Here is a 26855-nt window from a genome sequence, read left to right as displayed (position 1 = left end):
TGTCTTCATAGTGGTTTAGTAGCCTTCTGGGACCTAGTGAAGCCTTGATTTTGTTCAGCATTTTGTTCTCAGGTAAGAGCAATATGGTGGATAGGGAGAATACTGATTACATAGATAAATATGCCAGAAAGGACTTACAAGAAAAGGAGGCTGACCTGAGATGTGACATTTCTTCTCAACATGTTTTTGTTATTAATTTCTAGTACCACATTAATGATCTCAGATCAAGTAAGCAGAACATTGGCTTGTTTAGGAAATAAAACTTTGCTTTGTCTACTGACTTAATTTAAGCCAATTTTCATGTGATATATTAGTAGAAGTAATTCTTAGGTACAAAAAATTATAATTATGTATCACTTAATTTTTACAATTCTGATTGGCTTTTGATAAAGATAATATATTTTAAATCCATGTGGCTGCTTACTCTTTTGGCTGTTTGATGACATCTTTATTTCTGTAGCTGAGTCATTGTTTGTTTATTCCATCCCTGCAGGCATCCTTGACAATGTCATTTCAGTTACTCTTCATCCTAGCATTTCCGTTCGACTAGCAGCCGCGTGGTGTCTACACTGCATTGCTGTGGCACTACCTTCCTACCTGACGCCACTCTTAGATCGTTGCCTCGAAAGGCTTACTGTGCTTAAGTCTTCACCTGAAGCAGTGACTGGCTTTAGTTTTGCTGTGGCAGCTCTGCTTGGAGCCGTGAAACATTGTCCTCTAGGAATTCCTCATGGAAAGGGCAAGGTAACGACTTCATTCTTCACGTATGATAGTGATATTTCAAGCATTTCCTAAAAACCTTCGTTGTCTTCCTGTGTGTCACCCGGTAAGAGGCATTCAAGACGGGTTTCTGAGCTATCAGCTATAGTACTGCTTAGTGTTAAATATCATTAAGGTAATAACTGTGAAAAATGAAGGGATGGTTAAAAATATCATATCCACACTTAAACAGGAGTTGGTTTTAGTGCCTTTTGTTAGAAATACCTCCAGTTAGTAAGATACTTTTTTCCTGAAGACTTTTTTCTTTTTTTGGTTATATATTCAGCTCTGCCATTCCTTTCTCCAGGGTATCTTCCCGACGAAGGGGTCAAACCTGGGTCTCCCTCATTCAGCCGCCAGAGAAGCCCAGATGTACTCTATAAGCATACATTATCCATAAATGTGAAATATCCTATTTCTCTCTCCTTTTGTTTTAAAACAATATTTCTTAGACTTTTAAAATATAACATTTTAAATTAATCTCACTTTACTGTGAAACTGCTTTATTGTGAAATTATTAAATACTTTCAACTATGGTTATATAGTATACTACCTTTGGAAAGACTGTTATCAGCCACAGTAGTGTGCAGAATTTTAAAATGAGTTTCCTGTAATCAAATTTTCTTTAAACTAAAAGTCAATTCAAATTTTAGACAGCTTGAACAGTTGTACAATGTTTTCATGTAAGCTCTACAAAGAATTACAGGGTTGCTGTATACAGAACTAGGATTGCTGTGTACAGTCTAATATACCAGTGTTTATCCTGGGAGCCTTAACGTTTTCTTCGTTTCCTTTATGACATTGTCCTATGGTGTAGTGTATGTGAATGATTATCTTTTATCATGTACTTTTATTATGTGTAAGAATTTTTCAAGAGATTGTTATTATTAGTTGCTATCATTTGTCAAGTTAACCTATAAACTGATATACTTGTTTTTACCTTTTTCTTCTATACATCAATAGATTATTATGGCGTTAGCAGAGGATTTGCTGTGTTCTGCTGCTCAGAACAGTCGCCTTTCCGCTCAGCGCACACAGGCCGGATGGCTGTTGATTGCTGCGCTGATGACCTTAGGTAACAGTTTTGTGGAGGGCTTATAAAACTACAAACTACGTGGGGTTTTCTGAATATAAATATTCTAATGTATGACTTGATAGGAATAACTTAAAGTTGGATATATACCAGAATTTAGATAGTCATAGAAAAATTTTTCTCCTAGCAGTCACCTTATGAAACCATGTACTTATTTTATCTAATTCTCAGAATGTTTTCGGATGTCCTTATTTGAAATTCTCTTTAAGACCAGTTTATGAGCCTTAGGTAGGATAAGCCAATTTGATTAGCTTTTACATTTAACTCTGGTTTTTCCAAAAATCATTCATATCTATCTTCATGAAAAAAATTTTTCCACAGTTTAAAGATAGGCAAGAGAACATATGATAGCCCATGAATCCAGTTCTATAATTGTTCTGAGAATCAGTGACACTAATAAGGTGATTACATTGATGAGGATAGGGTACATTTAAATTATATTTATTAAAAAATTAGTAATTATTTTATGATCATGACTATTATATTTACATCCAATAACTTTAAACTCAGTTTTATGACTTTATTAAAGCTATAGTCTAATTTTCTTTTTATAGTTTTTTGGTTTAGTTTTGGGATACAAAACTTGATGGGTTTGACCAGCAAACCATTTTGACACCTCTGAAGTAATTTGATCTAAAAGGAGCTTAATTAAAATAAGCAATCATAAATGAAGAGCCACTTTAAGTTGTTTTTGAGGTGATTAAAAAGACTTACTGGACTACATCAGAGTTCAGCCTATAGGCCAAATCTGGATTGCCACCTATTTCATACAGCCCATTAGCTAAGAATGGTTTTTATGTTTTTCATAGTTTGAAAACAAAAATAGAGTATTTTGTGATACATGAGAAATACATGAAAGTCAGTTTTCAATATGCATGAGTAAACTTTTTGTTAAATACAACCATCATCGTTAGTTTACATATTGTTTCTAATGTTCAGGCCCTGCAGTGGCAGAATTGAGTAACTGCAGCAGAGATGGTATGGCTTTCAAACCCAAAAATGTTTACTCTCCGGGCCTTAATAGAAGTGCTTGTTGGCCCCTGGCATAGACAATGATTTCACAATGCAATGGGAATAATGTGGTCAAGCTTTTGTTTACTTTTGTCAAGATGTTTCTTGCCTGCCGTATTGATTATTTTTGGTTAATTAAAGGAGAAAATAAACTACTTAATAAGTATAATGTTTTAATGAACAAAAGCTTTCAAAACAGGGTAATCCCATTGGAAGAAGACTACAAGACAGCCTTTATGTAAGGGATTAGGGCATCCTGTTTTGTGCATATTCATAGTCAACATACCAAAAGAATACAAAAAATTAGTGTTTTTTAATTGTTGTTTTCTTGGGCTTTTTAAAAAAATACATTATTCTTTCACTTTATTATCTGGTTTTAGAATGTGTTACTGTCCTAATTTCAAAGATGAGTGAGATTTTGCTTTTAGGTGTCATTATAAACTCACAGATTCTTACATATTTATGTGTTTCAGTCCATTGCAGTCATTATTCCTTTGATCCTCAAATTGTCTGTGGGAGCCCCTGCTAGTTGGTTCCTATGTCCTTTTTCTTTTTTTTTTTTTTTTAATTTTTGGTTGCGCTGGGTCTGTTGCTGTGTGAAGGCTTTCTCTACTTGCAGCAGGCGGGGGCTACTCTCCAGTTGTGGTACATGGGCTTCTCATCAGGGCGGCTTCTCTTATTGCAGAACACAGGTTCTAGGTGCATGGGCTTCAGTAGTTGCAGCACATGAGCTCAGTAGTTGTGGGTCACAGGCCTTACAGCACGTGGGCTTCAGTAGCTATGGTGCACAGGCACAGTAGTTCTTCGATGACATGTGCAGTCTTCCCCGACCAGGGATCGAATCCATGTCCCCTGAATTTGCAGGTGGATTCTTATCTACTGTACCACCTGGGAAGGTCCCCTGTGTTCTTTTAACATGAACCTAGTGTTCTTTTGATAACATCTCTGTTTTTGACATGACAAGATGTCTCAGCTTTTACATCATAATTTCTGCTTCAGCTTACAACCAATGGTTTCTCCAAGGAGCTCTGATTATATTTGGTGCAGTGGAATTTAGGTGACAGTCTGTATACTGTCACCCTGCTTATTTAACTTATATGCAGAGTACATCATGAGAAACGCTGGGCTGGAAGAAGCACAAGCTGGAATCAAGACTGCTGGGAGAAATATTAATAACCTCAGATATGCAGATGACACCACCCTTATGGCAGAAAGTGAAGAAGAACTAAAGAGCCTCTTGATGAAAGTGAAAGAGGAGAGTGAAAAGGTTGGCTTAAAGCTCAACATTCAGAAAACTAACATCATGGCATCTGGTCCTATCACTTCATGGGAAATAGATGGGGAAACAGTGGAAACGGTGGCTGACTTTATTTTTGGGGGGCTCCAGAATCACTGCAGATGGTGATTGCAGCCATGAAATTAAAAGACGCTTACTCCTTGGAAGGAAAGTTATGACCAACTAGACAGCATATCATAAAGCAAAGACATTACTTTGTCAACAAAGATCTGTCTAGTCAAGACTATGGTTTTTCCAGTGGTCATGTATGGATGTGAGAGTTCTACTATAAAGAAAGCTGAGCGCCAAAGAATTGATGTTTCTGAACTGTGATGTTGGAGAAGACTCTTGAAAGTCCCTTGGACTACAAGGAGATCAGTCCTGGGTGTTCATTGATAGGACTGATTTTGAAGCTGAAACTCCAATACTTTGGCAACCTGATGTGAAGAGCTGACTCATTTGAAAAGACCCTGATGCTGGGAAAGATTGAGGGCGGGAGGAGAAGGGGACAATAGAGGATGAGATGGTTGGATGGCATCACTGACTCAACGGACATGGGTTTGGGTGGACTCCAGGAGTTGGTCATGGACAGGGAGGCCTGGCGTGCTGTGGTTCATGGGGTTGCAGAGAGTCGGATAAGATTGAGCGACTGAACTGAACTGAACTAAGTGCTTTATTGATTTTTGCCTGGCAGTTTTAACACCTCTTTTGTATTTTCAGCATTTCTTTCACCACTTATAGTTTTCATTGTCATTTTTAATATATTCACTGTTCTGAACAAACCTAAACTCAGGTAGACCACATTTAAATCCTTTTCTCAGATGTGAACACTTCTAACCCCTTTTGCTACACTTTTCAGTTTCTCTGATGTCATGTTAGTGCCTTTGATTCAATTGCAGGCATCTACATGTGTGTTTGGTTTTTGTTAGATCCAGTGTTATTCTTGGTGTGAATAAACTTACTCTTGTATAACTTTGTAATTACTGTAAACTCACGTTTATTAACTTACTTTACATACACTTCTGAAATAAATTATCCTCATACCTCTCTGAAAAGTGATGCTACTTTGTTCACTGTTGAGTTAGTGAGATATCTTAAGGGCAAATACTATGAAACGTTTTGTTAACTGTGGATATTCCCAGTGACAGCATACCTGCTTTGTTTTTTGGTGTCTGACTAAATTTTGCATTCAGAATTTTCTGTATTCCCACAGCCCACTGTATATGAGTGTGCCTGTGTGCACACTCACAGAAACCTTTTAAAGTCACTTACTCCTAATTGCCTTACTCCAGTTTCCTTATTTTCCTAGGATGTTTTTAGTACTACTTCATCAAAGAAAGTAATAAGCAAGGAGTGAATATGGCTTATTTTGCTGTATTCAGTTTCTAAATGTTGCTCTGAAATCAAATTTGCCTTTGGATTTAATCATGTCTGATTTTTGACCTGGAGCAAGTTGCTATCAAAAGTTAGAATTAGGGTACTTCCTTGCTGATCTACTGGTTAAGACTCTGAGCTCCTAGTGCAGGTAGCCCTTGGATTGATGCTTCATCAGGGATCTGGATCCCACATGCCACAACTAAGACCTAATGCAGACAAACAAATATTTTTTTAAAAGAATTACTCTCAGGAGACAGTATTATTTGTTACCAAAACAATAGTACTTTGCATTTATGCAGGTACATTAGTTTTTTAGGCTTAATTTAAAATGCATTCTGTTGTTTGGCTCTGGACAGGTCTTTGGAGATAAACAGTGCAGGCTGTTCTAGCTTCATTTTACAGTTCAAAGAAATTGAGGCTTAAAGAGTTCACAGCAGTAGTAGAAGAGCAGACACCAGAGCCTAGAGTTTGCTGTCAGTTCCTTGATTTTCCTCTCTACTCCAGTGCCTTCAGATAGTCACTGATCCAGTAGTACATTTGTTGGAACTAGAGGGATGAAGTAATCCAGCAGTAGTGGATTCAAATATGTTTCTTTTAAAAGGGAAGGGTTTTAAAGAGTACCCACTTCGGGTTCTTGTACAAGTGACAAGTTGAATAAATTACAGGTCCTGCATTTGTCAGTCATCACCTTGCTCGAGTACTGCTCTTGTGGAAGTGTGTCTTCCCAGTGTCTCCTAAAGATCTAGAAACAGAAAAGAGCCGAGGAGACTCCTTCACATGGCAGGTAACCTTGGAAGGACGCGCTGGTGCTCTCTGTGGTAGGTTGAGTTTAGTCTTTCCCTTTCCTCTGGCTTTTTCCATCTTTTAACTTCACATATACTTGTATGTTTGAACTTGAGGGGGAGAATCTGCTTCTGGTGATTTTTGTTATTGAAATAATTGATATGTTGGCAATTATAATAGAAGTATCATGTAAAAAAACAAATTTAAGCATTCTTCTCTTTGGGATATTTTATTATAATATGATCTACTTGAGAAGTGTCAAGATTGCTTTGTGTTAAGTGGGCATTCATTTCCCTTTTCAGAAAAACTAGGGTTGAAGTTAATTAATATCAGCTAAGTATGGTTTCTATTTAGCTTTTTATATATGTGAAAGTTGTACCCTTCTACAACACACAGACCATTAAAAATAGTATCCACATTGAAAATTTAAGCTAAGGAAAAGACATGGAAGCACAGACTTTTTTTGAAGCACATTTTCTTAGAAAAGCATCTTTTTTAAGAGTAAAAATGACACGAATAAACAAAACCAAAATCAATGCTTCCTTGAATCTGAGTCTAAATTTTAAATATTTACTTTTTTCTATATATGTGATAACTCCTTATAAACTTGTATGTTTCAGGTAACATCTGTGAAACCTAACATGCTGACTTAAAAGGCAACCGGGTTCCTCAGAACTAGTGTAGAATTGGTAGACTTGAAGGTCCACTTTGAGTTTAAGGGCTGAATAAAGCCCCAAGAAAGCAACATTTTGTTGATTTGGTTTTCCGTCTCTTTTAGTAATTCTAGGAAGTTTGATTTGTTTTTTTGTTTTTTCAGTTTCACTGGAAGTAGAAGCCACTAGGTTCCTTTTTTTACTAGAGTTTCAAGAATTTTTTTGGTTTTCACACATTTCTTTATTCTTAAAAAAATGTGAATGCTGTACCAAAATTGAATGCTTTTTTTCATGCTTCATTACATTCTGCTAAGTCAAGGTCTGTTCTGTTTTTCAGCTATCAAGAGCTTTGTCGCCCACTGCGGTGATCTCCTTACTGAGGAAGTAATTCAGCATCTTCTTCCACCACTTCCTTGCACTGTGGATTTGCTAACTCAGTAAGGATCCACTATTAGATTTGATACAGACTTATAGCAATCAGTTACCCGCTGGTTATGTAATATTGTATGAAGTACATTAATGAAGCCAAGTTTCTGTAGTTGGTGAATGATGTTCCATTTGTAGACGAAGGCAAACATTTAGTTACATGATTTTTTTTTTTTTAGGGTAGGATCTTGAAAAATACATATTAAAAGGGAAGGAAAGTTACTTGGTGGATAATGTATCTTCCATACAGTCAGATTTAACCGAGAAAGTAAATATTAAGCCTGTTAACCTTTTCAGGTATGCGTTTCATTGGTTTGTTAGTGCTGTTCTGTGTTCTTAAGAACCAGATGCTTGTTAACAGTTTCAGTTTTTTGTTGTTCATATTTTTCATGTTTGATTTATATTTTTTAAATATAATTTATGTCATGGTCACTAATAATTTCCCAATTAATGAAATGTACAGTTTAGGGAAAGATTTTCCAAAAAGTGTTTAATAATACAACATTTTATGTATATGGAAAAATACATGTGCAACTTCCTATGAAACTATAATTATTTTAAAGTAAAAAGCTGAAGAAAATTCTAAAATAAGAAAAAAACAGTTCAGATTATGGCTTATGAAGCATAACAGTAAAGTGAACCCCTGTGAGTTCAGCACAACTGGCGCAGAGGTTAATGAATGTTTGCGGTAACAGACTAGAGAGTAAATATTTTAGGCTTTTCAGTTCACACAGTCTCAGTTGCACTGGCTCAGTTCCCTTGTTGTAGCTTAAGAGCAATCATAGCTCATCTGTGAATGAATGAATGCAGCTGTGTTCCAGTAAAACTTTATTAATAATAAGGGGAAGTGGGCCCAAATTAGCTATCCCTGGACTAGAACACTGATAACTTTTGAAGTTTTATCTGTGTGCTCCTCTTTAATACCATTCTTTCTGCCCTACTTTAGAGGTAATCACTATCCTGAATTTTAGAGTTGTCATTTTCTTGTATTTTTCAAAAGTGTATCACATATACATGTTTCCCTAAACAGTTCCTTGTTTAGTTTTGCTTGGTTTTGATCAGGCAGATGGTATCATATTGTTTCTGAGGCTTAACTTGTTTTACTCAACATGATATTTCTAAACTTCCTCTACATGCAAGTATGTTCTTGTTTGTTGCTGTTTAATTTTTAATTGAATGTACAGCAACTTACCTTCCTGTTCAGTGAAATAGCCAAACTATTTTCCAAAATTTTTTCATATGTATATCCATATTAATGGGAGTACCCATCAATCTACTTCTTCACCAACACTTACTCAGATATCAACTCTTGTTTAATCCAATAGGCATAAATTGGTAATCTCGTTATGATGTTATATGTATCTGGTTCCTGATGCTTTAAGTGTCATACTGTATGTTTATTGTTCTCACTATTTCTTTGAAATCCCTATCATGCATATATTTACCTATTTTTAGGTAAAATAATGATTTGATTAACAGACATTCTTTTTTTTTTCTTAGCTGTACCACATGTCTTGTGGAATCTTAAGTTCCCTGACGAGGGATTGAACCTGGGTCCTGCAGACATTCTTAATTTAAATGTCAGATTTATGAGTCTTTTACTTCTTGGTTCAGTTCAGTTCAGTTCAGTCCAGTCACTCAGTCGTGTCCGACTCTTTGCGACCCCATGAATCGCAGCATGCCAGGCCTCCCTGTGCATCACCAACTCCTGGAGTTTACCCACTTATGCACATCAAGTCGGTGATGCCATCCAGCCATCTCATCCTCTGTCGTCCCCTTCTCCTCCTGCCCCCAATCCCTCCCAGCATCAGAGTCTTTTCCAATGAGTCAACTCTTCACATGAGGTGGCCAAAGTACTGGAGTTTCAGCTTTAGCATCATTCCTTCCAAAGAACACCCAGGGCTGTTGTCCTTCAGAATGGACCGGTTGGATCTCCTTGCAGTCCAAGGGACTCTCAAGAGTCTTCTCCAACACCACAGTTCAAAAGCATCAATTCTTCAGCGCTCAGCATTCTTCACAGTCCAACTCTCACATCCATACATGACTACTGGAAAAACCATAGCCTTGACCAGATGGACCTTTATTGGCAAAGTAATATCTCTGCTTTTGAATATGCTATCTAGGTTGGTCATAACTTTCCTTCCAAGGAGTAAGTGTCTTTTAATTTCATGGCTGCAGTCACCATCTGCAGTGATTTTGGAGCCCCCCCCAAAAATAAAGTCTGACACTGTTTCCCCATCTATTTCCCATGAAGTGATGGGACCGGATGCCGTGATCTTAGTTTTCTGAATGTTGAGCTTTAAGCCAACTTTTTCATTCTCCTCTTTCACATTCATCAAGAGACTTTCTAGTTCCTCTTCACTTTCTGCCATAAGGGTGGTATCATCTGCATATCTGAGGTTACTGATATTTCTCCCAGCAGTCTTGATTCCAGCTTGTGCTTCTTCCAGCCCAGTGTTTCTCATGATGTACTCTGCATATAAGTTAAACAAGCAGGGTGACAATATACAGCCTTGACATACTCCTTTTCCTATTTGGAACCAGTCTGTTGTTCCATGTCCAGTTCTAACTTGCTTCCTGACCTGCATATAGGTTTCTTGGTTAGTACTTTCTTTTGATTTATAAAATATTCCTGCATGGTTATAAAGATACAGTTTTTCCTCTCTCTAAAATGTTTAAGGTTTTTGTCTTTCACATTTGTGTTAATCCATCTGGACTTTATTTTTGTGTTTGGAATGACATAGGGTTCCAATTTCATTCTTTTTTAATATGGATAACACATTGTCCCATACTTTACTAAAGGAATCCATGCTTTCTCTCTCTGGTAAATGCCAGAGCACAGTCTGTTTCTGCATTTTCTTACCATATTCTATTGATGGGTTTGCCCATTTCTGTGCCCATACTACACTGTATAATAATAATGATAAATTTTAATGTCTGTTAGGGCAAACTTTTTGGCCTTTTTCATCTTTAAGCATAGTTTGGCCTTTTTGCAGTTTTGATTATCTCCTGTTGAAATTTTGTTTGGAGTTAAATTGGATCTATAGATAAACTTGAAGATGATTGACATTTTTATAATATGCATAAACATAATACCTCTACTATTGTTGAGGTTGTTACAAAGTGTAAAATTTTTCTATGTGAAAGTCTTATATGTCTTTAAAAACATTTATTCCTAGCCAGTTACTTCCTATTTTTCTTTGCAGTTATTAAATAAGTATGTCGGAGTGAGTATGTGTGTGTCTCTATAATCTCTTTATTGCTAGTGTATTAAAAAATATAATTGACCTTATATCCAGCCACCTTGCTAAACTTTCCTATATCAAGCATTTGTTTGTAGATTCTTTAGGATTTCTCCCTTTATGATATTTATTCATATATTTATTTGTGTTCTGTCGCTCCCCTATGTGGTAACCAGATGACTTGACTACAATTTAAAACTGAATAGAAGTGGCTTATTAAAGCGAATGCTTCTCATGTTTCACGAATAAGAATAATGTTTGTGACAGGCTTTTTGTTTTATTATTATTTTATTTCTTTTTGATTGCATTGGGTCTTTATTGCTGCACAGGGGCTTTCCCTAGTTGTGGTGAGCGGGGCTACTCTGTGCGAAGCACAGGCTGTGGGTGCACAGGCTCTCACACAGGCTCAGTAGTTGTGGCCAGTGGGCTTCATTAGGTTTTGCTTTTTTTTTTTTTTCATTTCATTTATTTATTTATGGCTTCACTGGGTCTTTGTTGCTGCATGCGAACTTTCTCTAGTTGTAGCAAATGGGGGCCTGCTCTCTAATTGCGGTACATGAGCTTCTCATTATGGTGGCTTTTCTTGTTGCGGAACATGGGCTTCAGTGTTTAAGGTATGTTGGCTTAATTGCCCTGTGTCATTTGGAATCTGCCTGGACCAGGGATCAAACTCACGTCTCCAGCTTTGGCAGGCAGCTTCTCTTAACCGCTGGACCACCAGGAGAGTCCGGTTTTGATTTTTATAAAGTGGTTTAATCTGATAATTTTAATGTAACAAATTTTACTAATTTTTTACTAGGTTGCATTCTTGAGATAAACTGAGCTTGGAAATAGTTATCCTTTTTTGTAAACTTATAGATTTGGTTTTTTATGTCTGGGATTCTTCACATATGTTTATCAGTGAGACTGCCCTATAATTTTCTTTATTGTGCTGCAACCCTCAGGTTTTCAATGATGCTATACTAGCTTCATGGAATGAAGTAGGTGAATGTTTTATAACGAGGGGCTTTTAGAAGATTGAAATGGTGTGTCACATGAAACCCTCTGTAAAACAGTCTGGACCTGCTGTTTGATTTGTGGGAATTATTTTAAACTACATAGTTCATTTCCTTAATTGCTTTAACTATTTGAGATCTGGCTTGGGGTTCTGTTTTGCTTGTGTGTTAAATTTTTCCAGAAATTTTCCCATTGCATCTTCATCTTCAAATTTTTTGGCATGAAGTTATTCTTAGTATTCTCTTATTTTTTTAATCTCTGTTGTATCTGTCATGTCCCTTTATCAATTTCTGATAAGTTTTCATTATGCCTTCTATTCTGTTTTTCCTGACCCATCTCATGAGAGGGTTTTTTTTTATTCATTTATACAAAAAGTAACTTTGCTTATGTTGAACTTGTTTCCTATTTCATTAATTATCACTTGTCATTACTCCTGTTCTTAAATTCTTTTTCTAACACCTTAATTTGAAAGCTTAGCTTGTTGAATTTCTTATAATTCTTTTAATATAAGCTAAGGTCATAAATTTCCCTGTAAGGATCCAGTTGCTCAATCATAAAAGTATTAACATATACTATTTCCATTTTTTTCCAATTTTATGTATTTTTCAATTTCATTATAATTTCTTTGGAGTTGTTTAAAATTATGTTTTAAAATTTCTAAATGTATGGAGCAGTTTCTAGATTACAGTTTCGTTAGATTGTTAATATAATTGCATTGCTCCTAGTTAAAAGGATCTGTATATTTCTTTATCCAATGTGGTGTATATTTTGTTGGATTCGTATATTTCAGTTGTCCTGAAAGAAAGGCCGTTATTTCTTCAAATATTGCCTGTTTTCCTTCCTTGTTAAACTTTCCTTCTGGGGCTTTGGTTAGACAGATTTTCAGTGTTTTTGTTTTGTCTTCCATGTCTCTTGTGCGTGTTGTGCTAAGTTGCTGCAGTCACATTTGACTCTTTGCAACTCACTGGACTATAGCCCACCAGGCTCCTCTGTCCCTGGGATTCTGCAGGCAAGAATACTGGAGTGGGTTGCCATGCCCTCCTCCAAGGAATCTTCCAACCCAGGGATTGAATCCATATCTCTTATACCTCCTGAATTGGGAGGTGGGTTCTTTACCATTAGCACTATCGGGGAAACCATGTCTCTTCTAATATTTTTTTCTTTCTGCTGTTTTCTGTGATTTCTTCCACAGCTTCTTGCAGTTAACTAATTCTGCCCTCAACTGTGTTTAATTCAGTATTCCTTTGCCTCTGCCAGGACCTGGGACTATTTAAACTGTCTTTCAGTTCAGTTCAGTTCAGTTGCTCAGTCATGTCCAACTCTTTGTGACCCCATGGACCGCAGCACACCAGGCCTCCCTGTCCATCACCAACTCCAGGAGTTTACCCAAACTCATGTCCATTAAGTGGATGATGCCATCCAACCATCTCATCCTTTGTCATCCCCTTCTCCTCCTCCCTTTAATATTTCCCAGCATCAGGGTCTTTTCAAATGAGTCAGCTCTTCACATCAGGTGTCCAAAGTATGGTAGTTTCAGTTTCAATATCAGTCCTTCCAATGAACACTTAGGACTGATCTCCTTTAGGATGGACTGGTTGGATCTCCCTGCTGTCCAAGGGACTCTCACGAGTCTTCTCCAACACCACAGTTCAAAAGCATCTTGGTGCTCAGCTTTCTTTATAGTCCAACTCTCACATCCATACATGACTACTGGAAAAACCATAGCCTTGACTAGATGGACCTCTTTGGACAAAGCAATGTCTCTGCTTTTTAATATGCTGTCTAGGTTGGTCATAACTTTCCTTCCAAGCATCTTTTAATTTCATGGCTGCAGTCACCATCTGCAGTGATTTTAGAGCCCAGAAAAATAAAGTCTGACACTGTTTCCCCATCTATTTGCCATGAAGTGATGGGACCGGATGCCATGATCTTAGTTTTCTGAATGTTGAGCTTTAAGCCAACTTTTTCACTCTCCTCTTTCACTTTGATCAAGAGGCTCTTTAGTTCTTCTTCACTTTCTGCCATAGGGTGGTGTCATCTGCATATCTGAGGTTATTGATATTTCTCCCAGGAATCTTGATTCCAGCTTGTGCTTCTTCCAGCCCAACGTTTCTCATGATGTACCCTGCATATAAGTTAAACAAGCAGGGTGACAATATACAGTCTTGACATACTCCTTTTCCTATTTGGAACCAGTCTTTCGTTCCCTGTCCAGTTCTAACTGTTGCTTCCTGACGTGCATACATATTTCTCAAGAGACAGGTCAGGTGGTCTGGTATTCCCATCTCTTTCAGAATTCTCCACAGTTTGTTGTGATCCACACAGTCAAAGACTGCGTAGTTAATAAAGCAGAGATAGATGTTTTTCTGGAACTCTCTTGCTTTATCGATGATCCAGCGGATGTTGGCAATTTGATCTCTGCTTCCTCTGCCTTTTGTAAAACCAGCTGGAACATTTGGAAGTTCGAAGTTCATGTGTTGCTGAAGCCTGGCTTGGAGAATTTTGAGCATTACTTGACAAGCCTGTGAGATGAGTGCAGTTGTGCAGTAGTTTGAGCATTCTTTGGCATTGCCTTTCTTTGAGATTTCTGTGGGATAAACTGTCTTTAAGAGATCTCATTTATCATCCCTGCAGTGCATGGGCACAAGCTCAGTTGCAGGTTCTTGTGTTGATATTGGTGTTCCCACTCTGATTTTAGCTCCTTTTTTATTTCAAGCATGTTATGATCATTTATTTTGGGGGGTAGTGTGGGCTTGGCCTTGGAAAAGTCTTTCTTCAAGTCTAGCAATGGAAATTATCTTTTATCCAAAATCTAAAGTGTATTTATAGAAGAAGGCCCTTTAGAGATTTTAATCTGTCCTACTTATAGTAGTAGAAACCCTTAGGAATAAGTTCTTACTTTTTTGTATTCATCTTATTTTCTTTAAATGGACACACATGCAAACAACCCTCTGAACTAAATTCTATTGTATTTAGACCAACTGAATGTTGCAGAATTTTTAAGAATTGTAATATCTTAACGTCTTGCCAATACAATTTAAATATTTTTCATGTAATCAGTCGTAATCCCATCTTGTTTTAGAGGAATACAAAAATACAGTGGATTTGTTTTTAACTTTCATAACTAAAAAATTCTCCCCAGGTTTTATAAATGTTGTTTTCGAAGGTGAGAGATAATAAATAGAACCAACTTTCTTCTTTTTTTTTTTCAATAAAATGACAAGTCAAAAATAATTATTTACACTTCCCTCATGGCTCACTGGTAAAGGGTCCCCCTGCCAATGCAGGGGACTCGGGTTCCCTCCCTCATTTGGGAAGATTCCCACATGCTGCAGAGTTACTAAGCCCATGTGCCACAATTATTGAGCCTGTGCCCTAGAGCTTGGCAGCTAAAACTGCTGAATCCCACATGCCTTGGAGCCCATGCTTTGCAACAAGAGAAGCCACCACAGTGAGAAGCCCATGTCCTGCAAGTAGAGAAAAGCCCAAGCAGCAGCGAAGACCCTGCACAGCCAATAAATAAATAAATATTTTTTTATTAAAGAAGTAGATTACCAATCGTAGTCTCTCTGTCTCTGTCTCAAAAAAGAAAAAAATATATATATATAATTCTTTTTTTCTTTTAGAAACAAGAAACAGCATGCAGTATTTTTCTAGCAAACACACATGAATAAGCATTACCAGGATTTCTTAGAATACCTGGAAACCACATGCCAAAACAGCATAGTAAATTTATTCCAGTGGCACAGCAAAAGTAATACCACTGAATTTCTGTATTGCTACAGGAGATGAAAGCTTCACTCCATTTTATCACAAGGCAAAGTGTAGTAATCCTTTAATAAATATTAGACGAGTGAACATCAATAAAATGATGAGAATACCAGTAGTGAGAATGAATAAAAGATTAAAAAAAGAGTACATTAAAGTGAATGAAAGAGAGTGAAAAGAGGAGGTGATAAGAGCTTTTATGACTGGAGCTTTTGGGGAAACATTGGCTTCACTTTTGCTTTCTTAAAAGTGAATTTGTTTCATGATTCTGTGTATTTTTATGATTCATTGTTATTTGGTGAGTGCATTCCAGATGAAGTTTTCTAACACTTGGATTTTTTCCTAGATCTTTGCGTCTCCTGTTTCTTTGGCCTGTTCCTTTTCTGCATAACAATTTAGTTTTCATAAATGCAGTGTTGTAAATGTGGGGGTTTAGTAAGAGTTTCAGCTAACAGACAAAATAGTAACAACCTTAGATATATATAGTTTTATGAGGTATGATAGAAAAAATAGCTAAATGGTTTTCATATCTGACACTTGTAATTCCTCTTTTAACTTCAGGTCATGCATTATAAAAAATAATAAATATGGACTTCCCAGGTGGTTCTCTGCTAAAGAGCTCACATTCCAGTACAGGGGGTGTGGGTTTGATCCTTGTTCCGGGAGCTAAAATCCCACATGCCTTGCAGCCAAAAAGCAACAGATAGAACAGAAACAGTATTGTAACAGATTCAATAAAGACTTCAAAAATGGTCCACAGTAAAAAATTTTTTTAATAATTTTAGTAAATAAAAGCATTAATGATTATATATAATACGTATTTTATCTTTATATGTCAATATGTTGAATATTTATACATTGTTATATAACTTAAACACTTAACATATACTTTTTCTTTTACTTTAAGGCTCTCTTCAATACTAAAAACCTATGGAAGTCCTTTGAAAACACCATCAGTAGTTTATAGACAAAGGCTTTATGAATTGTTGATTTTATTATCTCCTGAAACCTATGAAGGTAAGTGCCTTACACCTGAATGTTTTACTATTTGTGATTAATACAGTGCCTGAACAAATGGATTATATGGCAGTTACTTCGTGCTTTGTGTTCAGGAGATTTTGGGAGTTCAGTCTTAACGCATATGTTTACCGTTTTATAGTAAACACTGTTGTTCAGTGGCTAAGTTGTGTCTGACTCTCTGCGACCCCATGGATTGCAGCACACCAGGCTTCCCTGTCCTTCACTATCTCTCAAAGTTTGCTCAAGTTCATGTTCATTGAGTTAGTGATGCTATCTAACCATCTCATCCTCTACTGCCCCCTTCTCCTTTTGCCTTCAGTCTTTCCCAGCATCAGGGTCTTTTCCAGTGAGTCAGCTCTTTGCATTAGGTGGCCAAAATATTGGCGCTTCGGCATCAGTTCTTCCAATGAATATTCAGGGTTGACTTCCTTTAGGATTGATTGGTTTGATCTCCTTGCAGTCCAAGGGACTCTCATAGGTCTCCTCTAGCACCACAATTCGAAATCATCAATCAATTTATAGTAAATAAAATACATTAAAAAAGAAAATGTTTCATGTCTTGCTATCTTCTCTCTTCTGAGAAAAATGTCCCTAGTTTCAATGTGTGAGAGAGAATGAGTCCCAAAGATTAGTCTTGGTTCTACTCCAGGGTTTTCTACAGAATACATAATGCAAGTCAATTAGAAATTTGACCATTCCCTGTTTTCCTTCTAGAGTGCATATCTATTGTACACATTGCCTTCCATTATTCCATTCTTAACTCTGTCCAGATAGCACTTTAATCTTGAGTGGTATACCAAGGTATAATTTATCTTATAAAGTTTATAATGTAGGTTTTGCTTTTATTGGGCTCAAGATGACTTCAGAATATTTGAATACTGCATTTGGTTAAAAAAAAAAAAAAAGCTTGCCCTTATTTTGCAATTAGTTCTGTATCCTTTCTTATAAATTTCAAATACAGTTTTAAGAAAATGTATTGCTACTACTACTGAATACTTTAAGATGCTTGTTTTAAGAGGTGAAAGTTGAAAATGGCCTCTAATGGGAGCATCTTTTTTTTTTTTTTAATTTTCAACTAACCAAATTAAGTTAATCATTACTTCAAATCTATTTCTTTTGGGGATTTCCCTGGTGGCCTACTAGTTAGGATTTCAGGCTTTTCTGCGGCCCGGCTTCTGTCCCTGGTCAGGGAACTGAGATCCCACAAACCACTTGGCATGGCTGGAAAAAAAAAGAATTTATATAACTTTTCATCATGGTTGTCCAACAAAAGCAGAATTTTGTCACAACAGTTGCTTAATTTTCTTAAGTTTATGGAACAAAACTTGGGTTCCTAATATTTATTTCCTATCTTAGTTTCGTTATGGATCTGCATTCAAGTATTTTAATTTTCTCCACACTGAAAATTGCTCCTCATTAGCATCAGAAAGTGGTGTATTTTTACAGGAGAAGCATATTTGCATTTTAAAACTGAATCATCTTTAAGTACTTTGTTCAGGGACAGTTAGGCGGCCAGCAGTTACTTTATATGAGAAATGGAGATATACCACTGTTTTCACATTTAGCTGTAGTACCAAACATAGCTTGCATGTTATGCCACCAATAGAATTATTTTCTTGAGTATCACATACTGGTAACTAAACTAACACACTCTTACTTGCTTCATTAAGCTTTTATTGATCCCTGTCCACTGTCCCCAGTTGCTGTGTATAATCTCTCCTTTCTCTAAACATAGCTATATACTCGTTTTTCATTCTCTATGAAGCTTAGTATTTCCTACCTTCATTTTTTAGTTAACGTGTGTGTGTCTTGAGTCTTATATCTTCTTCAAGGGAGGATTGTCCACAGAGAAGTCCCTGTTTAGTAATTACTAAAACATCAAATTATGATAGTGAAATTGTTTAAAACATCCTTAACTGTAGTGATACACAGTGAAATATTTATAGATGCAAGTGATAGGCTTTCCAGGGATTGCTCCAAAATAGTATGGAGGGTGATGAGATAGTCAATTGAGAGTACAGGTGAACCGAGATTGATCTAGCTGGTTAGGATGAGTGACAGTCATTTGCTGGGGTGGTGGGGAGTTAGGCTGCCATACTACTAATATTATGCCTGCTTTGTCTGCCTTTGTTACTCTTTTTTCTTTCTGTTTTTATGCTCCATGTCATTTTATTTAAAATGATGGTAGTAGTATTTATTTAGTGCTTAAAATATACATACACACATACTTTGAGATGTTTGTTCTTATCCTTGTGGTCAGCAACATAGTTGAGCTTTTTATAGGTAGGGCATTTCTCAGGGAGGAGAACAGATTAAAGAGGCTGTGATAGATTAAAGTTAGCTGATAATGCAGTTTAACGTTCACCCTGGGCTCTTTAAACCCCGTTCTCAGACCTGTTAACTGCTATTGCTAAATTGCTAATTGCTCTTTTTCTGTGACTCAACAGGAAACCTCAGTGTTATCCTCAGAGAGCTGGCTGCTGACCTGACCGCCCCTGATATACAGGTGGCCGCATCCGCATTTTTACTCCCACCCCTCTGTCATCAAGATGATCTTCTAATATTAAGTCCTTTGCTACAAGAGACTGACCATAGATTTATTGAAGAACAGGTATGGTCATTTTTCAATAACTCTTGGATTGATTCAACCTATGAACTGTGGTTTAATTTGTTTTTTGTTGTTTTTTTTAAATTGGCCACACTGCACGGCAAGTGGGATCCTCCTTACCCAACCAGGGCACAGAGTGCCAACCACTGGACCACAAGGAAGTCCAGAATAGTCGTTTTAAAACCCTATATGCAATTTTTTTTTTTTTTCTTTTAGCTCCTGCTTGGTAGTGGTATTGCTTGTGGAAGTCTCGAGTATGACCCTTACTCTATTTACGAGAAAGATGTAGAGGGAGATTCGGTGCCTAAGCCCTTACCTCCAATGCTGTCAGTTACTAGCTCTGCAGTCAAGCTGTTTGGAGTTGTATGCGCTCATGTGGGAGAAGCTCAAAGGTAAACCGTCTTCAGAGGTTCACTTATCCTGAAATGTGTTTCAGGTTTGGTAATTTGTTCAGTGAATGCATAATAGACTGGTAAAAAAGAAGTTGTCAGAAGTTCTCATTAATATAAAAGACTTCTTATAGATGACAGGTGAAGGTGAGATTAAAGGCTCTTGTTTAATTATTCAGTTGGCTAAATATTTAATAAGAAGTAATGAAGTCAGTGATTAAACTGAAAACTGCTAGGCACTATGGTGGATGCAGTGCTTTTCCCGCATTAACTTCTCATCTAGCTGAAAATACGAATGTAAAACTCAGTGACACAAAAAAACAGTGATTTATGAGCCAGTATTGCAAACGGAAACACTGGTTGTCTGAATAGACAAGATCTCATACTATATCTTCAGTTTCAGAAAAATTAGATTAAAACAGATTAGTCTTCAATTTGGTAGATTCACTTCACTTGAAATGAACTTTGGTTTTTAAAAATTACAAAGACTGCTAATGATTTCTCATTGAGGGTAACAGGGTAATATCTTTCTTGGGGATCAAAACCTACTACTCATGTCTAGTATCCAGGAAATTCTGTTTTTATCTGAGATACTGAATGGGAACTGAATCTCTCCCACAGGCTGTGCTGGTTAACAGTTTGCAAAATATTAACTGTCTTCATTCATTCATGTTCCTTCTCTTTGTTTCTTTTATGCTAGACCAGCAACAATGATAGATCATAGTTTTTATATAATTTTATCAGTTATGTCTTCCAGAGAATACCAATTAGGTAAGGGATTTACCTTGGTCTCTTTGATGAAGAATCGCAGAAATATTTGAGTCTTGTCAGCAACACATTTGGAGAAGGCATTGGCACCCCACTCCAGTACTCTTGCCTGGAAAATCCCATGGATGGAGGAGCCTGGTGGGCTGCAGTCCATGGGGTCGCTAAGAGTTAGACATGACTGAGCGACTTCCCTTTCACTTTTCACTTTCATGCATTGGAGAAAGATATGGCAACCCACTCCAGTGTTCTTGCCTGGAGAATCCCAGGGACAGGGAAGCCTGGTTGGCTGCTGTCTATGGGGTCACGCAGAGTCGGACACAACTGAAGCGACTTAGCAGCAGCAGCAGCGGCAGCAACACATTTCTGAAACAGGCTTTTGGATAGTCTACTTTCAGTGGATAGAAAACAAATAACATTTATGTTGATTTTTAATAACTTCATGTTGTTCTATTTTAACTTACAATAGTACTTAGTATCATATGGTATATGCATATTTTGAAATTAATTTCAAAAGATGATTTGAAATTTGCAACCTATAGTTCACTGTATACTATAACTATAAAGTTAAGACAATATGTGACTAACTTATAAATGAATGCTGTAGCACTAAAAGATGAGAGGAAAATCACAGTGGTCTGGAATTTTTAAAGAATTACTGATGGAGAGAAGATTTGAACTAGCCTGTAACTGTATTATTTTATAGTGCATACAATTAATTTCAAATACTTAATTTGGATTAATACAGCAATAACTGCAGCCTTATGAGCAAAAGATTTAAATTAAGCATGTTCTTGAAAGACTCTGTTAAACTCTTTGATAAGTCTCAGATAAAAAGTGGGGGAAAAAGCATACTTCTTACAAATTTTCCTTTTAAAACATTGGTTTTATTGCTCTCCTAGAGAAGGTGATTTTCTTTTTGATTTTACCCAGATTTATTGCCCATTTACAGTTTCAAGGAAATAATTACAGTTTCAAGGAAATAGTTTCTTATTTCTGTTTTTTACAGTTTAATGAACTTTAAAATGTGCCACATTTCTTTTTATCCCACCTGGATAAAAATAACATATAGAATGAATATTCAGGGGAGCAGAGGTCTTGTTTGTCTTAATGAAAATGTTACAACCTGGTAAAGCAAAGCATATTCTCTTTGAATTCGTAACTGAATAAAAATAGTAGGCCGTAGTTTGGAGAGTTTTAAAGGAAGTGGTCTGGCAGGATCCTGCATTTAGCAACTATTAGCAATCTCCAGTGGATGCACTTGAGCACCACAGAGAAACAGACAGCAAAGTTGAGCTTCTAGTTTCCTGTTATCCAGAGATGTTACTTGTTTACAAGGCAGACCCTTCTCTGGGCCATAGGTTTGCATCTCTAGAAAAGAAAGGTCTTCAAGTACCTGTATTCAACAAGTGAATGTTTTCAAGTGTTTTGTTGTGGTGGTTATCTTTGTGTTAAAACAGTTTAAAAGAAACTCATAACATGAGGTTGTCCTGAAATTAGAAATAGGTTTTTAGTACTTTATTTATGCACTTAGGAATTAAATTATCTTTAAATCATTGATTATTTTGACTGTAGGATTCTAAAACTAAGAAAACTTTGTATTGATAATTTTAAAGCACTAAAATGTTGAAAGCTCTGGAATATCAAGATATTTTATACAGAGAAGAAATTATTACTGATCTTATACATGTGTTATTTATGGTTACTTTCCAATATATTTTGCACCTAATTACAAAGAATGAATTACTTAATTCATCTGAATTAAGTACCTTGACTGTACATTGCAGTCATTTGGATCATTTTTTTAAATGTTTTAAAATGTAGGTTCTGATTTAATAGTAATGGTATGCATACCGCATTGGACATTAAAATTTTTTAAACTCCTTAGGTGATTCTGGCATGCAGAGAACAGTGCTAAAAATGCTATAAAGTAATGTACAGTGTAAACTGATGGAGAGAGAGGAAAAGGATAGTTATAGCTCTCAGTAGTAAAAATTTTCCCCATTATACACCCTCTCTCTGAATGTATAAGAAAGGTAAATCAGCATTTTCAATATTTATGTCTTTCCTGTTTACTTAATTACTTGTATGTTTTCATTTCATCCAGACTCAAACGTTTTATTATCTAACTTTGTTCTGAACTAATCAGTTCAGTTCAGTCTCTCAGTCGTGTCCAACTCTTTGTGACCCCATGGATTGCAGTATGCCAGGCTTCCCTATCCATCACTAACTCCTGGAACTTGCTCAGACTCATGTCCATTGAGTTGGTGATGCCATCCAACCATCTCATCCTTTGTCATCCCCTTCTCCTCCTGCCTTCAGTCTTTCCCAGCATCAGAGTCTTTTCCAATGAGTCAGTTCTTTACATCAGGTGGCCAAAGTATTGGAGCTTCAGCTTCAGCACCAGCTAATTTTATTAATTATATTAATATGAACTAATAATTATATAATTGATACTACTTAGGAATACAAATTCAGTATTACTAAAAAGTGGTCATCTCCATCTTCCTGAAGAGTCAGAATGTTTTCTTGTGATCCGTGTCAGAATATGGGAATAAAGGCTGGAGAGAAAAGTTTGGGCTCTGGTAGTCTCATTTAGGGTCTTTGGCCTATGTATGTGGGCAAGAAAATAGTACAGGTCAGATTTTATTAAAATATAACAAAATTCTCAAGCTCTAATCTTAAGTATTTTTAGTACTTTCAACATGACACAGTTTCATTATAACAGGTGATTAGGATATGGTCTAATAATGATGTTTTAGGTTTTAAATTCATTGACCATATGGTCAATATGGTTACTCTTAATTTTTCTTCCTGCTGGGCAATTTGGTTATAAATATTTTCTTGAAGCATAATGACTTACATATGGTCTTGGAAAACAGAAAAATTTTATATGATACATTTATTGTGTTAGTTGTAATAAAAATTAGAAATGGCCTAAATATCCCAAACTAGAGAATTAGTTAATTAATTCCAATAGCAATTTAAAATTATTTCAGTATGTGTGGAATCTGAAAAATACAACAAACTAGTTAATATAATGTAAAAGAAGCAGACTCACAGATACAGAGAACAAAACTAGTGGTGACCAGTGGGAGAGGGAAGGGGGAGGGGGAGAGCAACAGGGGGTAGCAGCTGAGAGGCACAAACTGTCGTGTGTGAAATAAGCGACAAGAAGATCCTGTGCAATGCAGGGAATATAGTTGTTTGAAAGTAACTATAACTGGAATGTAATCTTTAAAAATTGTGAATCACTATATTGCATACTTGTGACTTAGATAATATTGTATGTCAGTTATACTTAAATTAGAAACAAAATCACAGGAGGTCAAGATAAAAAAGAGAAAAAACTGTTTCAGTACAATAGTTAATAAGGTGGGATTAATGTTTAGGGAAATAAAAAAGTTATTAACAAAGTATGTACACTGTGAAACCAGTTTTTAAAAAATGATCCATATATCTGGAGAGACAAGACCAAAAATGTCAAAATATGGCTTTCTGTTTTTTTTGGGGGGGGTGGGGTGGGTTTTTTTTTTTTGGCTTTCTGAATGGTGGGATTTGGGGTGAATTTTATTTTTCTTTCTTTTTATTTATTGCGATGAACTGAATTAACCTTGAAATAGGAAATAAATATTTAAATAGACTACTTAAGAGTTACTATGATTTTCCCTAAATTTTTAGTGATTCACTGTGTTTATCCTCTGAATTGATTTTATGTATATTGCTTTCCTCGAGTCATATAATGTAACCTCGCATACCTTCCTTTTTTTCTGACTTAACTTCTTCCACAACTGGGTTTATTTAAAAAAACGTAAGTTCCATATCTATTCTGTTTTGATAACAGAAGTATCCTTTGGAGCAGAACTGTGTTTGGGCTTTTTGGGCTCAACAGAGTGATAGAGATTTAGTTAAGGGCTTTAGAAATATTATTGGAAGTACAGTAGAGTTGAGTAAAAGTATACCCACATGCCATCTTCAGCCAGTCATGCCTGTTTTCACTCACTGGGTTAACCCTAACCCTGCTGCTAAGTCGCTTCAGTCGTGTCCAACTCTGTGCGACCCCATAGACGGCAGCCCACCAGGCTCCCCTGTCCCTGGGATTCTCCAGGCAAGAACACTGGAGTGGGTTGCCATTTCCTTCTCCAGTGCATGAAAGTGAAAAGTGAAAGTGAAGTTGCTCAGTCATGTCGGACTCTTCGCGACCCCATGGACTGCAGCCTCCTCCTCCCATGGACATGCAGGCTCCTCCATCCATGGGATTTTCCAGGCAAGAGTACTGGAGTGGGGTGCCATCGCTTTCTCCGAACCCTAACCCTAACCCTGATTTAAAGGGAGAGAAGGAGAGAAAGGAAATTCAGAGCTCTGAAGCAATGTTTATAAACAGAATAATTGGTGGGGAGAAAAGGGGGTGATTTTTTTTCAAGGTTAATATATCTTTAATCTCATCAAATGAATTTAAAAAACTCCTGTGTTACAAGAACATGAAAAACAACTCACATTGTTTTTTAATACATTAAAACCTAACGAGCACATTCAATCCCAGACCAAAAGTGATATGCACATTCATTATAGGTGGAATTGTAGAATTGTGAAAATAAGAATATTACTCTGCACTAGTAGGAGAATGGTTGAATAAACTGTAGAATGTGTATAGTAAAATTTGGTTTCCTGAAGAATAAAAATGATTTGAAAAGTGATAAAGAGGTAATGTTAATGAGAAAAGCAAGTGTAAAAACTATGCTATATATAGTATGATCCCCACGTACATGTTTAAGGTATAGTTGGGGTTCAGAAGGTTGTGCTTCTTCTCACAGTGATTCACTGTGAGAAGTCCAGGCTGCCTTTAAAATGAAGCAATGTATTTGAATCCAATAAGTCCTGTTACTAAGAACAAAAATGTTGATGCAGGTAACTTTTAAAATACCCTTTGTTTAGAAAATAGTTGCTGAAATAGCCAGATTTGCCCAGGTAAATCTACATCAAGTGATACATGTTATTTATTTTTTCCTCCCTCAGTGTCATGACACATAGTCAAAATACTTTTGCATTGGTATTAATATATTTTCATTTCCCAAAAGGCTTCAGTGTATTTGACAACAGTTTATCTCATTTTAGTAGCTCCAATAAAATGCAACCAAACAAATTAGTAGTGGATACTTAATACTGCCCTTTGACTTAATTTCTCTTTAAATCTTGTTGTTTCTGATTTTAGGCTTCTTGTATTGGAACAGCTTTTGGACAGTGTAAAGCATACAAAAGGAGCTCGTCAACAAGTAGTTCAGTTACATGTTGTTTCTTCAGTTTCTAGTTTCTTGAAGGTAATTCTATTTTTTTTTAAATTCCCGCTTACTTGATTTTCTTTTTTTCCCCTAACATGTGGCCAACTAAGTAGGTTGAGGGAAGAAGTTTTTAAAAGATGGTTTCCCCTCCCCCCCATTTTTCTTGTTTCAGGATTTGTAATTCCCCTTTTACTTTTTCTCAGAATAAAACTCGCTGGTCAGAAGTCAAACCTATAATACTATTTTAGAAACATGCTTTAACCTACCAAGCCTAATATCGGAGACCTGGGATTGGCAGATTATGGCCTATGGACCAAATCTGGCTCATTGTCGCATTTATGACTTACTGTTTCTAAGTAAAATAGACTTCATTGGTCATTTATTTTATGGAAATCCCTATTAATGTTCTTTGAACACATATGTAGTACAGTGATAATTGATCACCATATTGTTTGCCTGGAGGCTTGAAATTCTAAAGTACTTCATGAGAAAAATTACATTTGTATGTCAGTGTGTGTTTCTGGTGTTTTGATTTTCTTTTTTAAGTAGTAATCACTGAATATGAACATATTTGTTTAACCACAATATATATTCCAAACTGGATAAGAGAATTTACTACAGTTGTAAGTTTGGATTGTTTTTTACATATTTCAGTATGTGGCTGGCTCTAAGGGACATTTGGGTCCAGAAGAAGTGAGAAGACCTGTCCTTGCATTGGTGATGGGAGCCTTAGAAAGTCCCAGCCCCCTCTTGAGATGTGCAGCTGCAGAGGCATGGGCTAGATTAGCCCAAGTAGTTGATGATGGAGCTTTTACTGCTGCATTAGCTCAAGTTAGCTTTGACAAGTAAGTGAATTTCTTACTTAATACTCATGAGATATGTGTCAAAACTGTGTATACCTTGTTGGAACTTATGAAACTTCTGATTATAACTTTAAAAAACTGAGAAAGGCGTATTTTGTTGTTGTTCAGTCACTCAGTCATGTCTGACTCTTTGCGACCCCATGGACTGCAGCACACCAGACTTCCTGTCCTTCACTATATCCCTGAGCTTGCTCAGACTGTTGTCCATAGAGTCAGAGATGCCATCCAACCATCTCATCCTGTGTCATCCCCTTCTCCTCTTGCCTTCAGTCTTTCCCAGCATTTGGGTCTTTTCTAATGATTCAGCTCTTCATATCAGGTGGCCAAAGTATTAAAGCTTCAGCTTCAGCATCAGCATCAGCCCTTTCAATGAATATTCAGGGTTGATTTCCTTTAGGATTGACTGCTTTGATCTCCTTGAAGTCCAAGAGACTCTGAAGAGTCTTCTCCAACACCACATTTCAAAAGCTCAGCTAGGGTTAGGGTTAGGGTTAAAGTGGAACCCCCACCCCCACCCCCGCTGCCTTCGACTGCTTTTCTTAGAATG

The 26855-nt window shown here is 36.5% G+C and overlaps 1 protein-coding gene across 12 annotated transcripts in view; it reads left to right on the top strand.

The window, feature by feature from the left end:
* The window catches only part of HEATR5A (HEAT repeat containing 5A), a 98178-nt gene that overhangs the window by 29167 nt on the left and 42156 nt on the right, over positions 1–26855 (top strand). For all 12 annotated transcript variants that reach the window (XM_019983485.2, XM_019983492.2, XM_019983488.2 and 9 more), the window contains 9 exons: positions 494–744; positions 1723–1834; positions 6182–6334; positions 7290–7389; positions 16292–16401; positions 18852–19015; positions 19229–19404; positions 25379–25484; positions 26100–26290. In XM_019983485.2, the coding sequence (XP_019839044.2) occupies positions 494–744; positions 1723–1834; positions 6182–6334; positions 7290–7389; positions 16292–16401; positions 18852–19015; positions 19229–19404; positions 25379–25484; positions 26100–26290 (1363 nt within the window). The remainder of the gene's footprint in view (positions 1–493; positions 745–1722; positions 1835–6181; positions 6335–7289; positions 7390–16291; positions 16402–18851; positions 19016–19228; positions 19405–25378; positions 25485–26099; positions 26291–26855) is intronic.

Source organism: Bos indicus, chromosome 21, assembly GCF_029378745.1.
Source record: "Bos indicus isolate NIAB-ARS_2022 breed Sahiwal x Tharparkar chromosome 21, NIAB-ARS_B.indTharparkar_mat_pri_1.0, whole genome shotgun sequence".
Taxonomy (NCBI): Eukaryota; Metazoa; Chordata; class Mammalia; order Artiodactyla; family Bovidae; genus Bos; species Bos indicus.
This window is presented reverse-complemented; position numbering and strand designations above follow the sequence as displayed.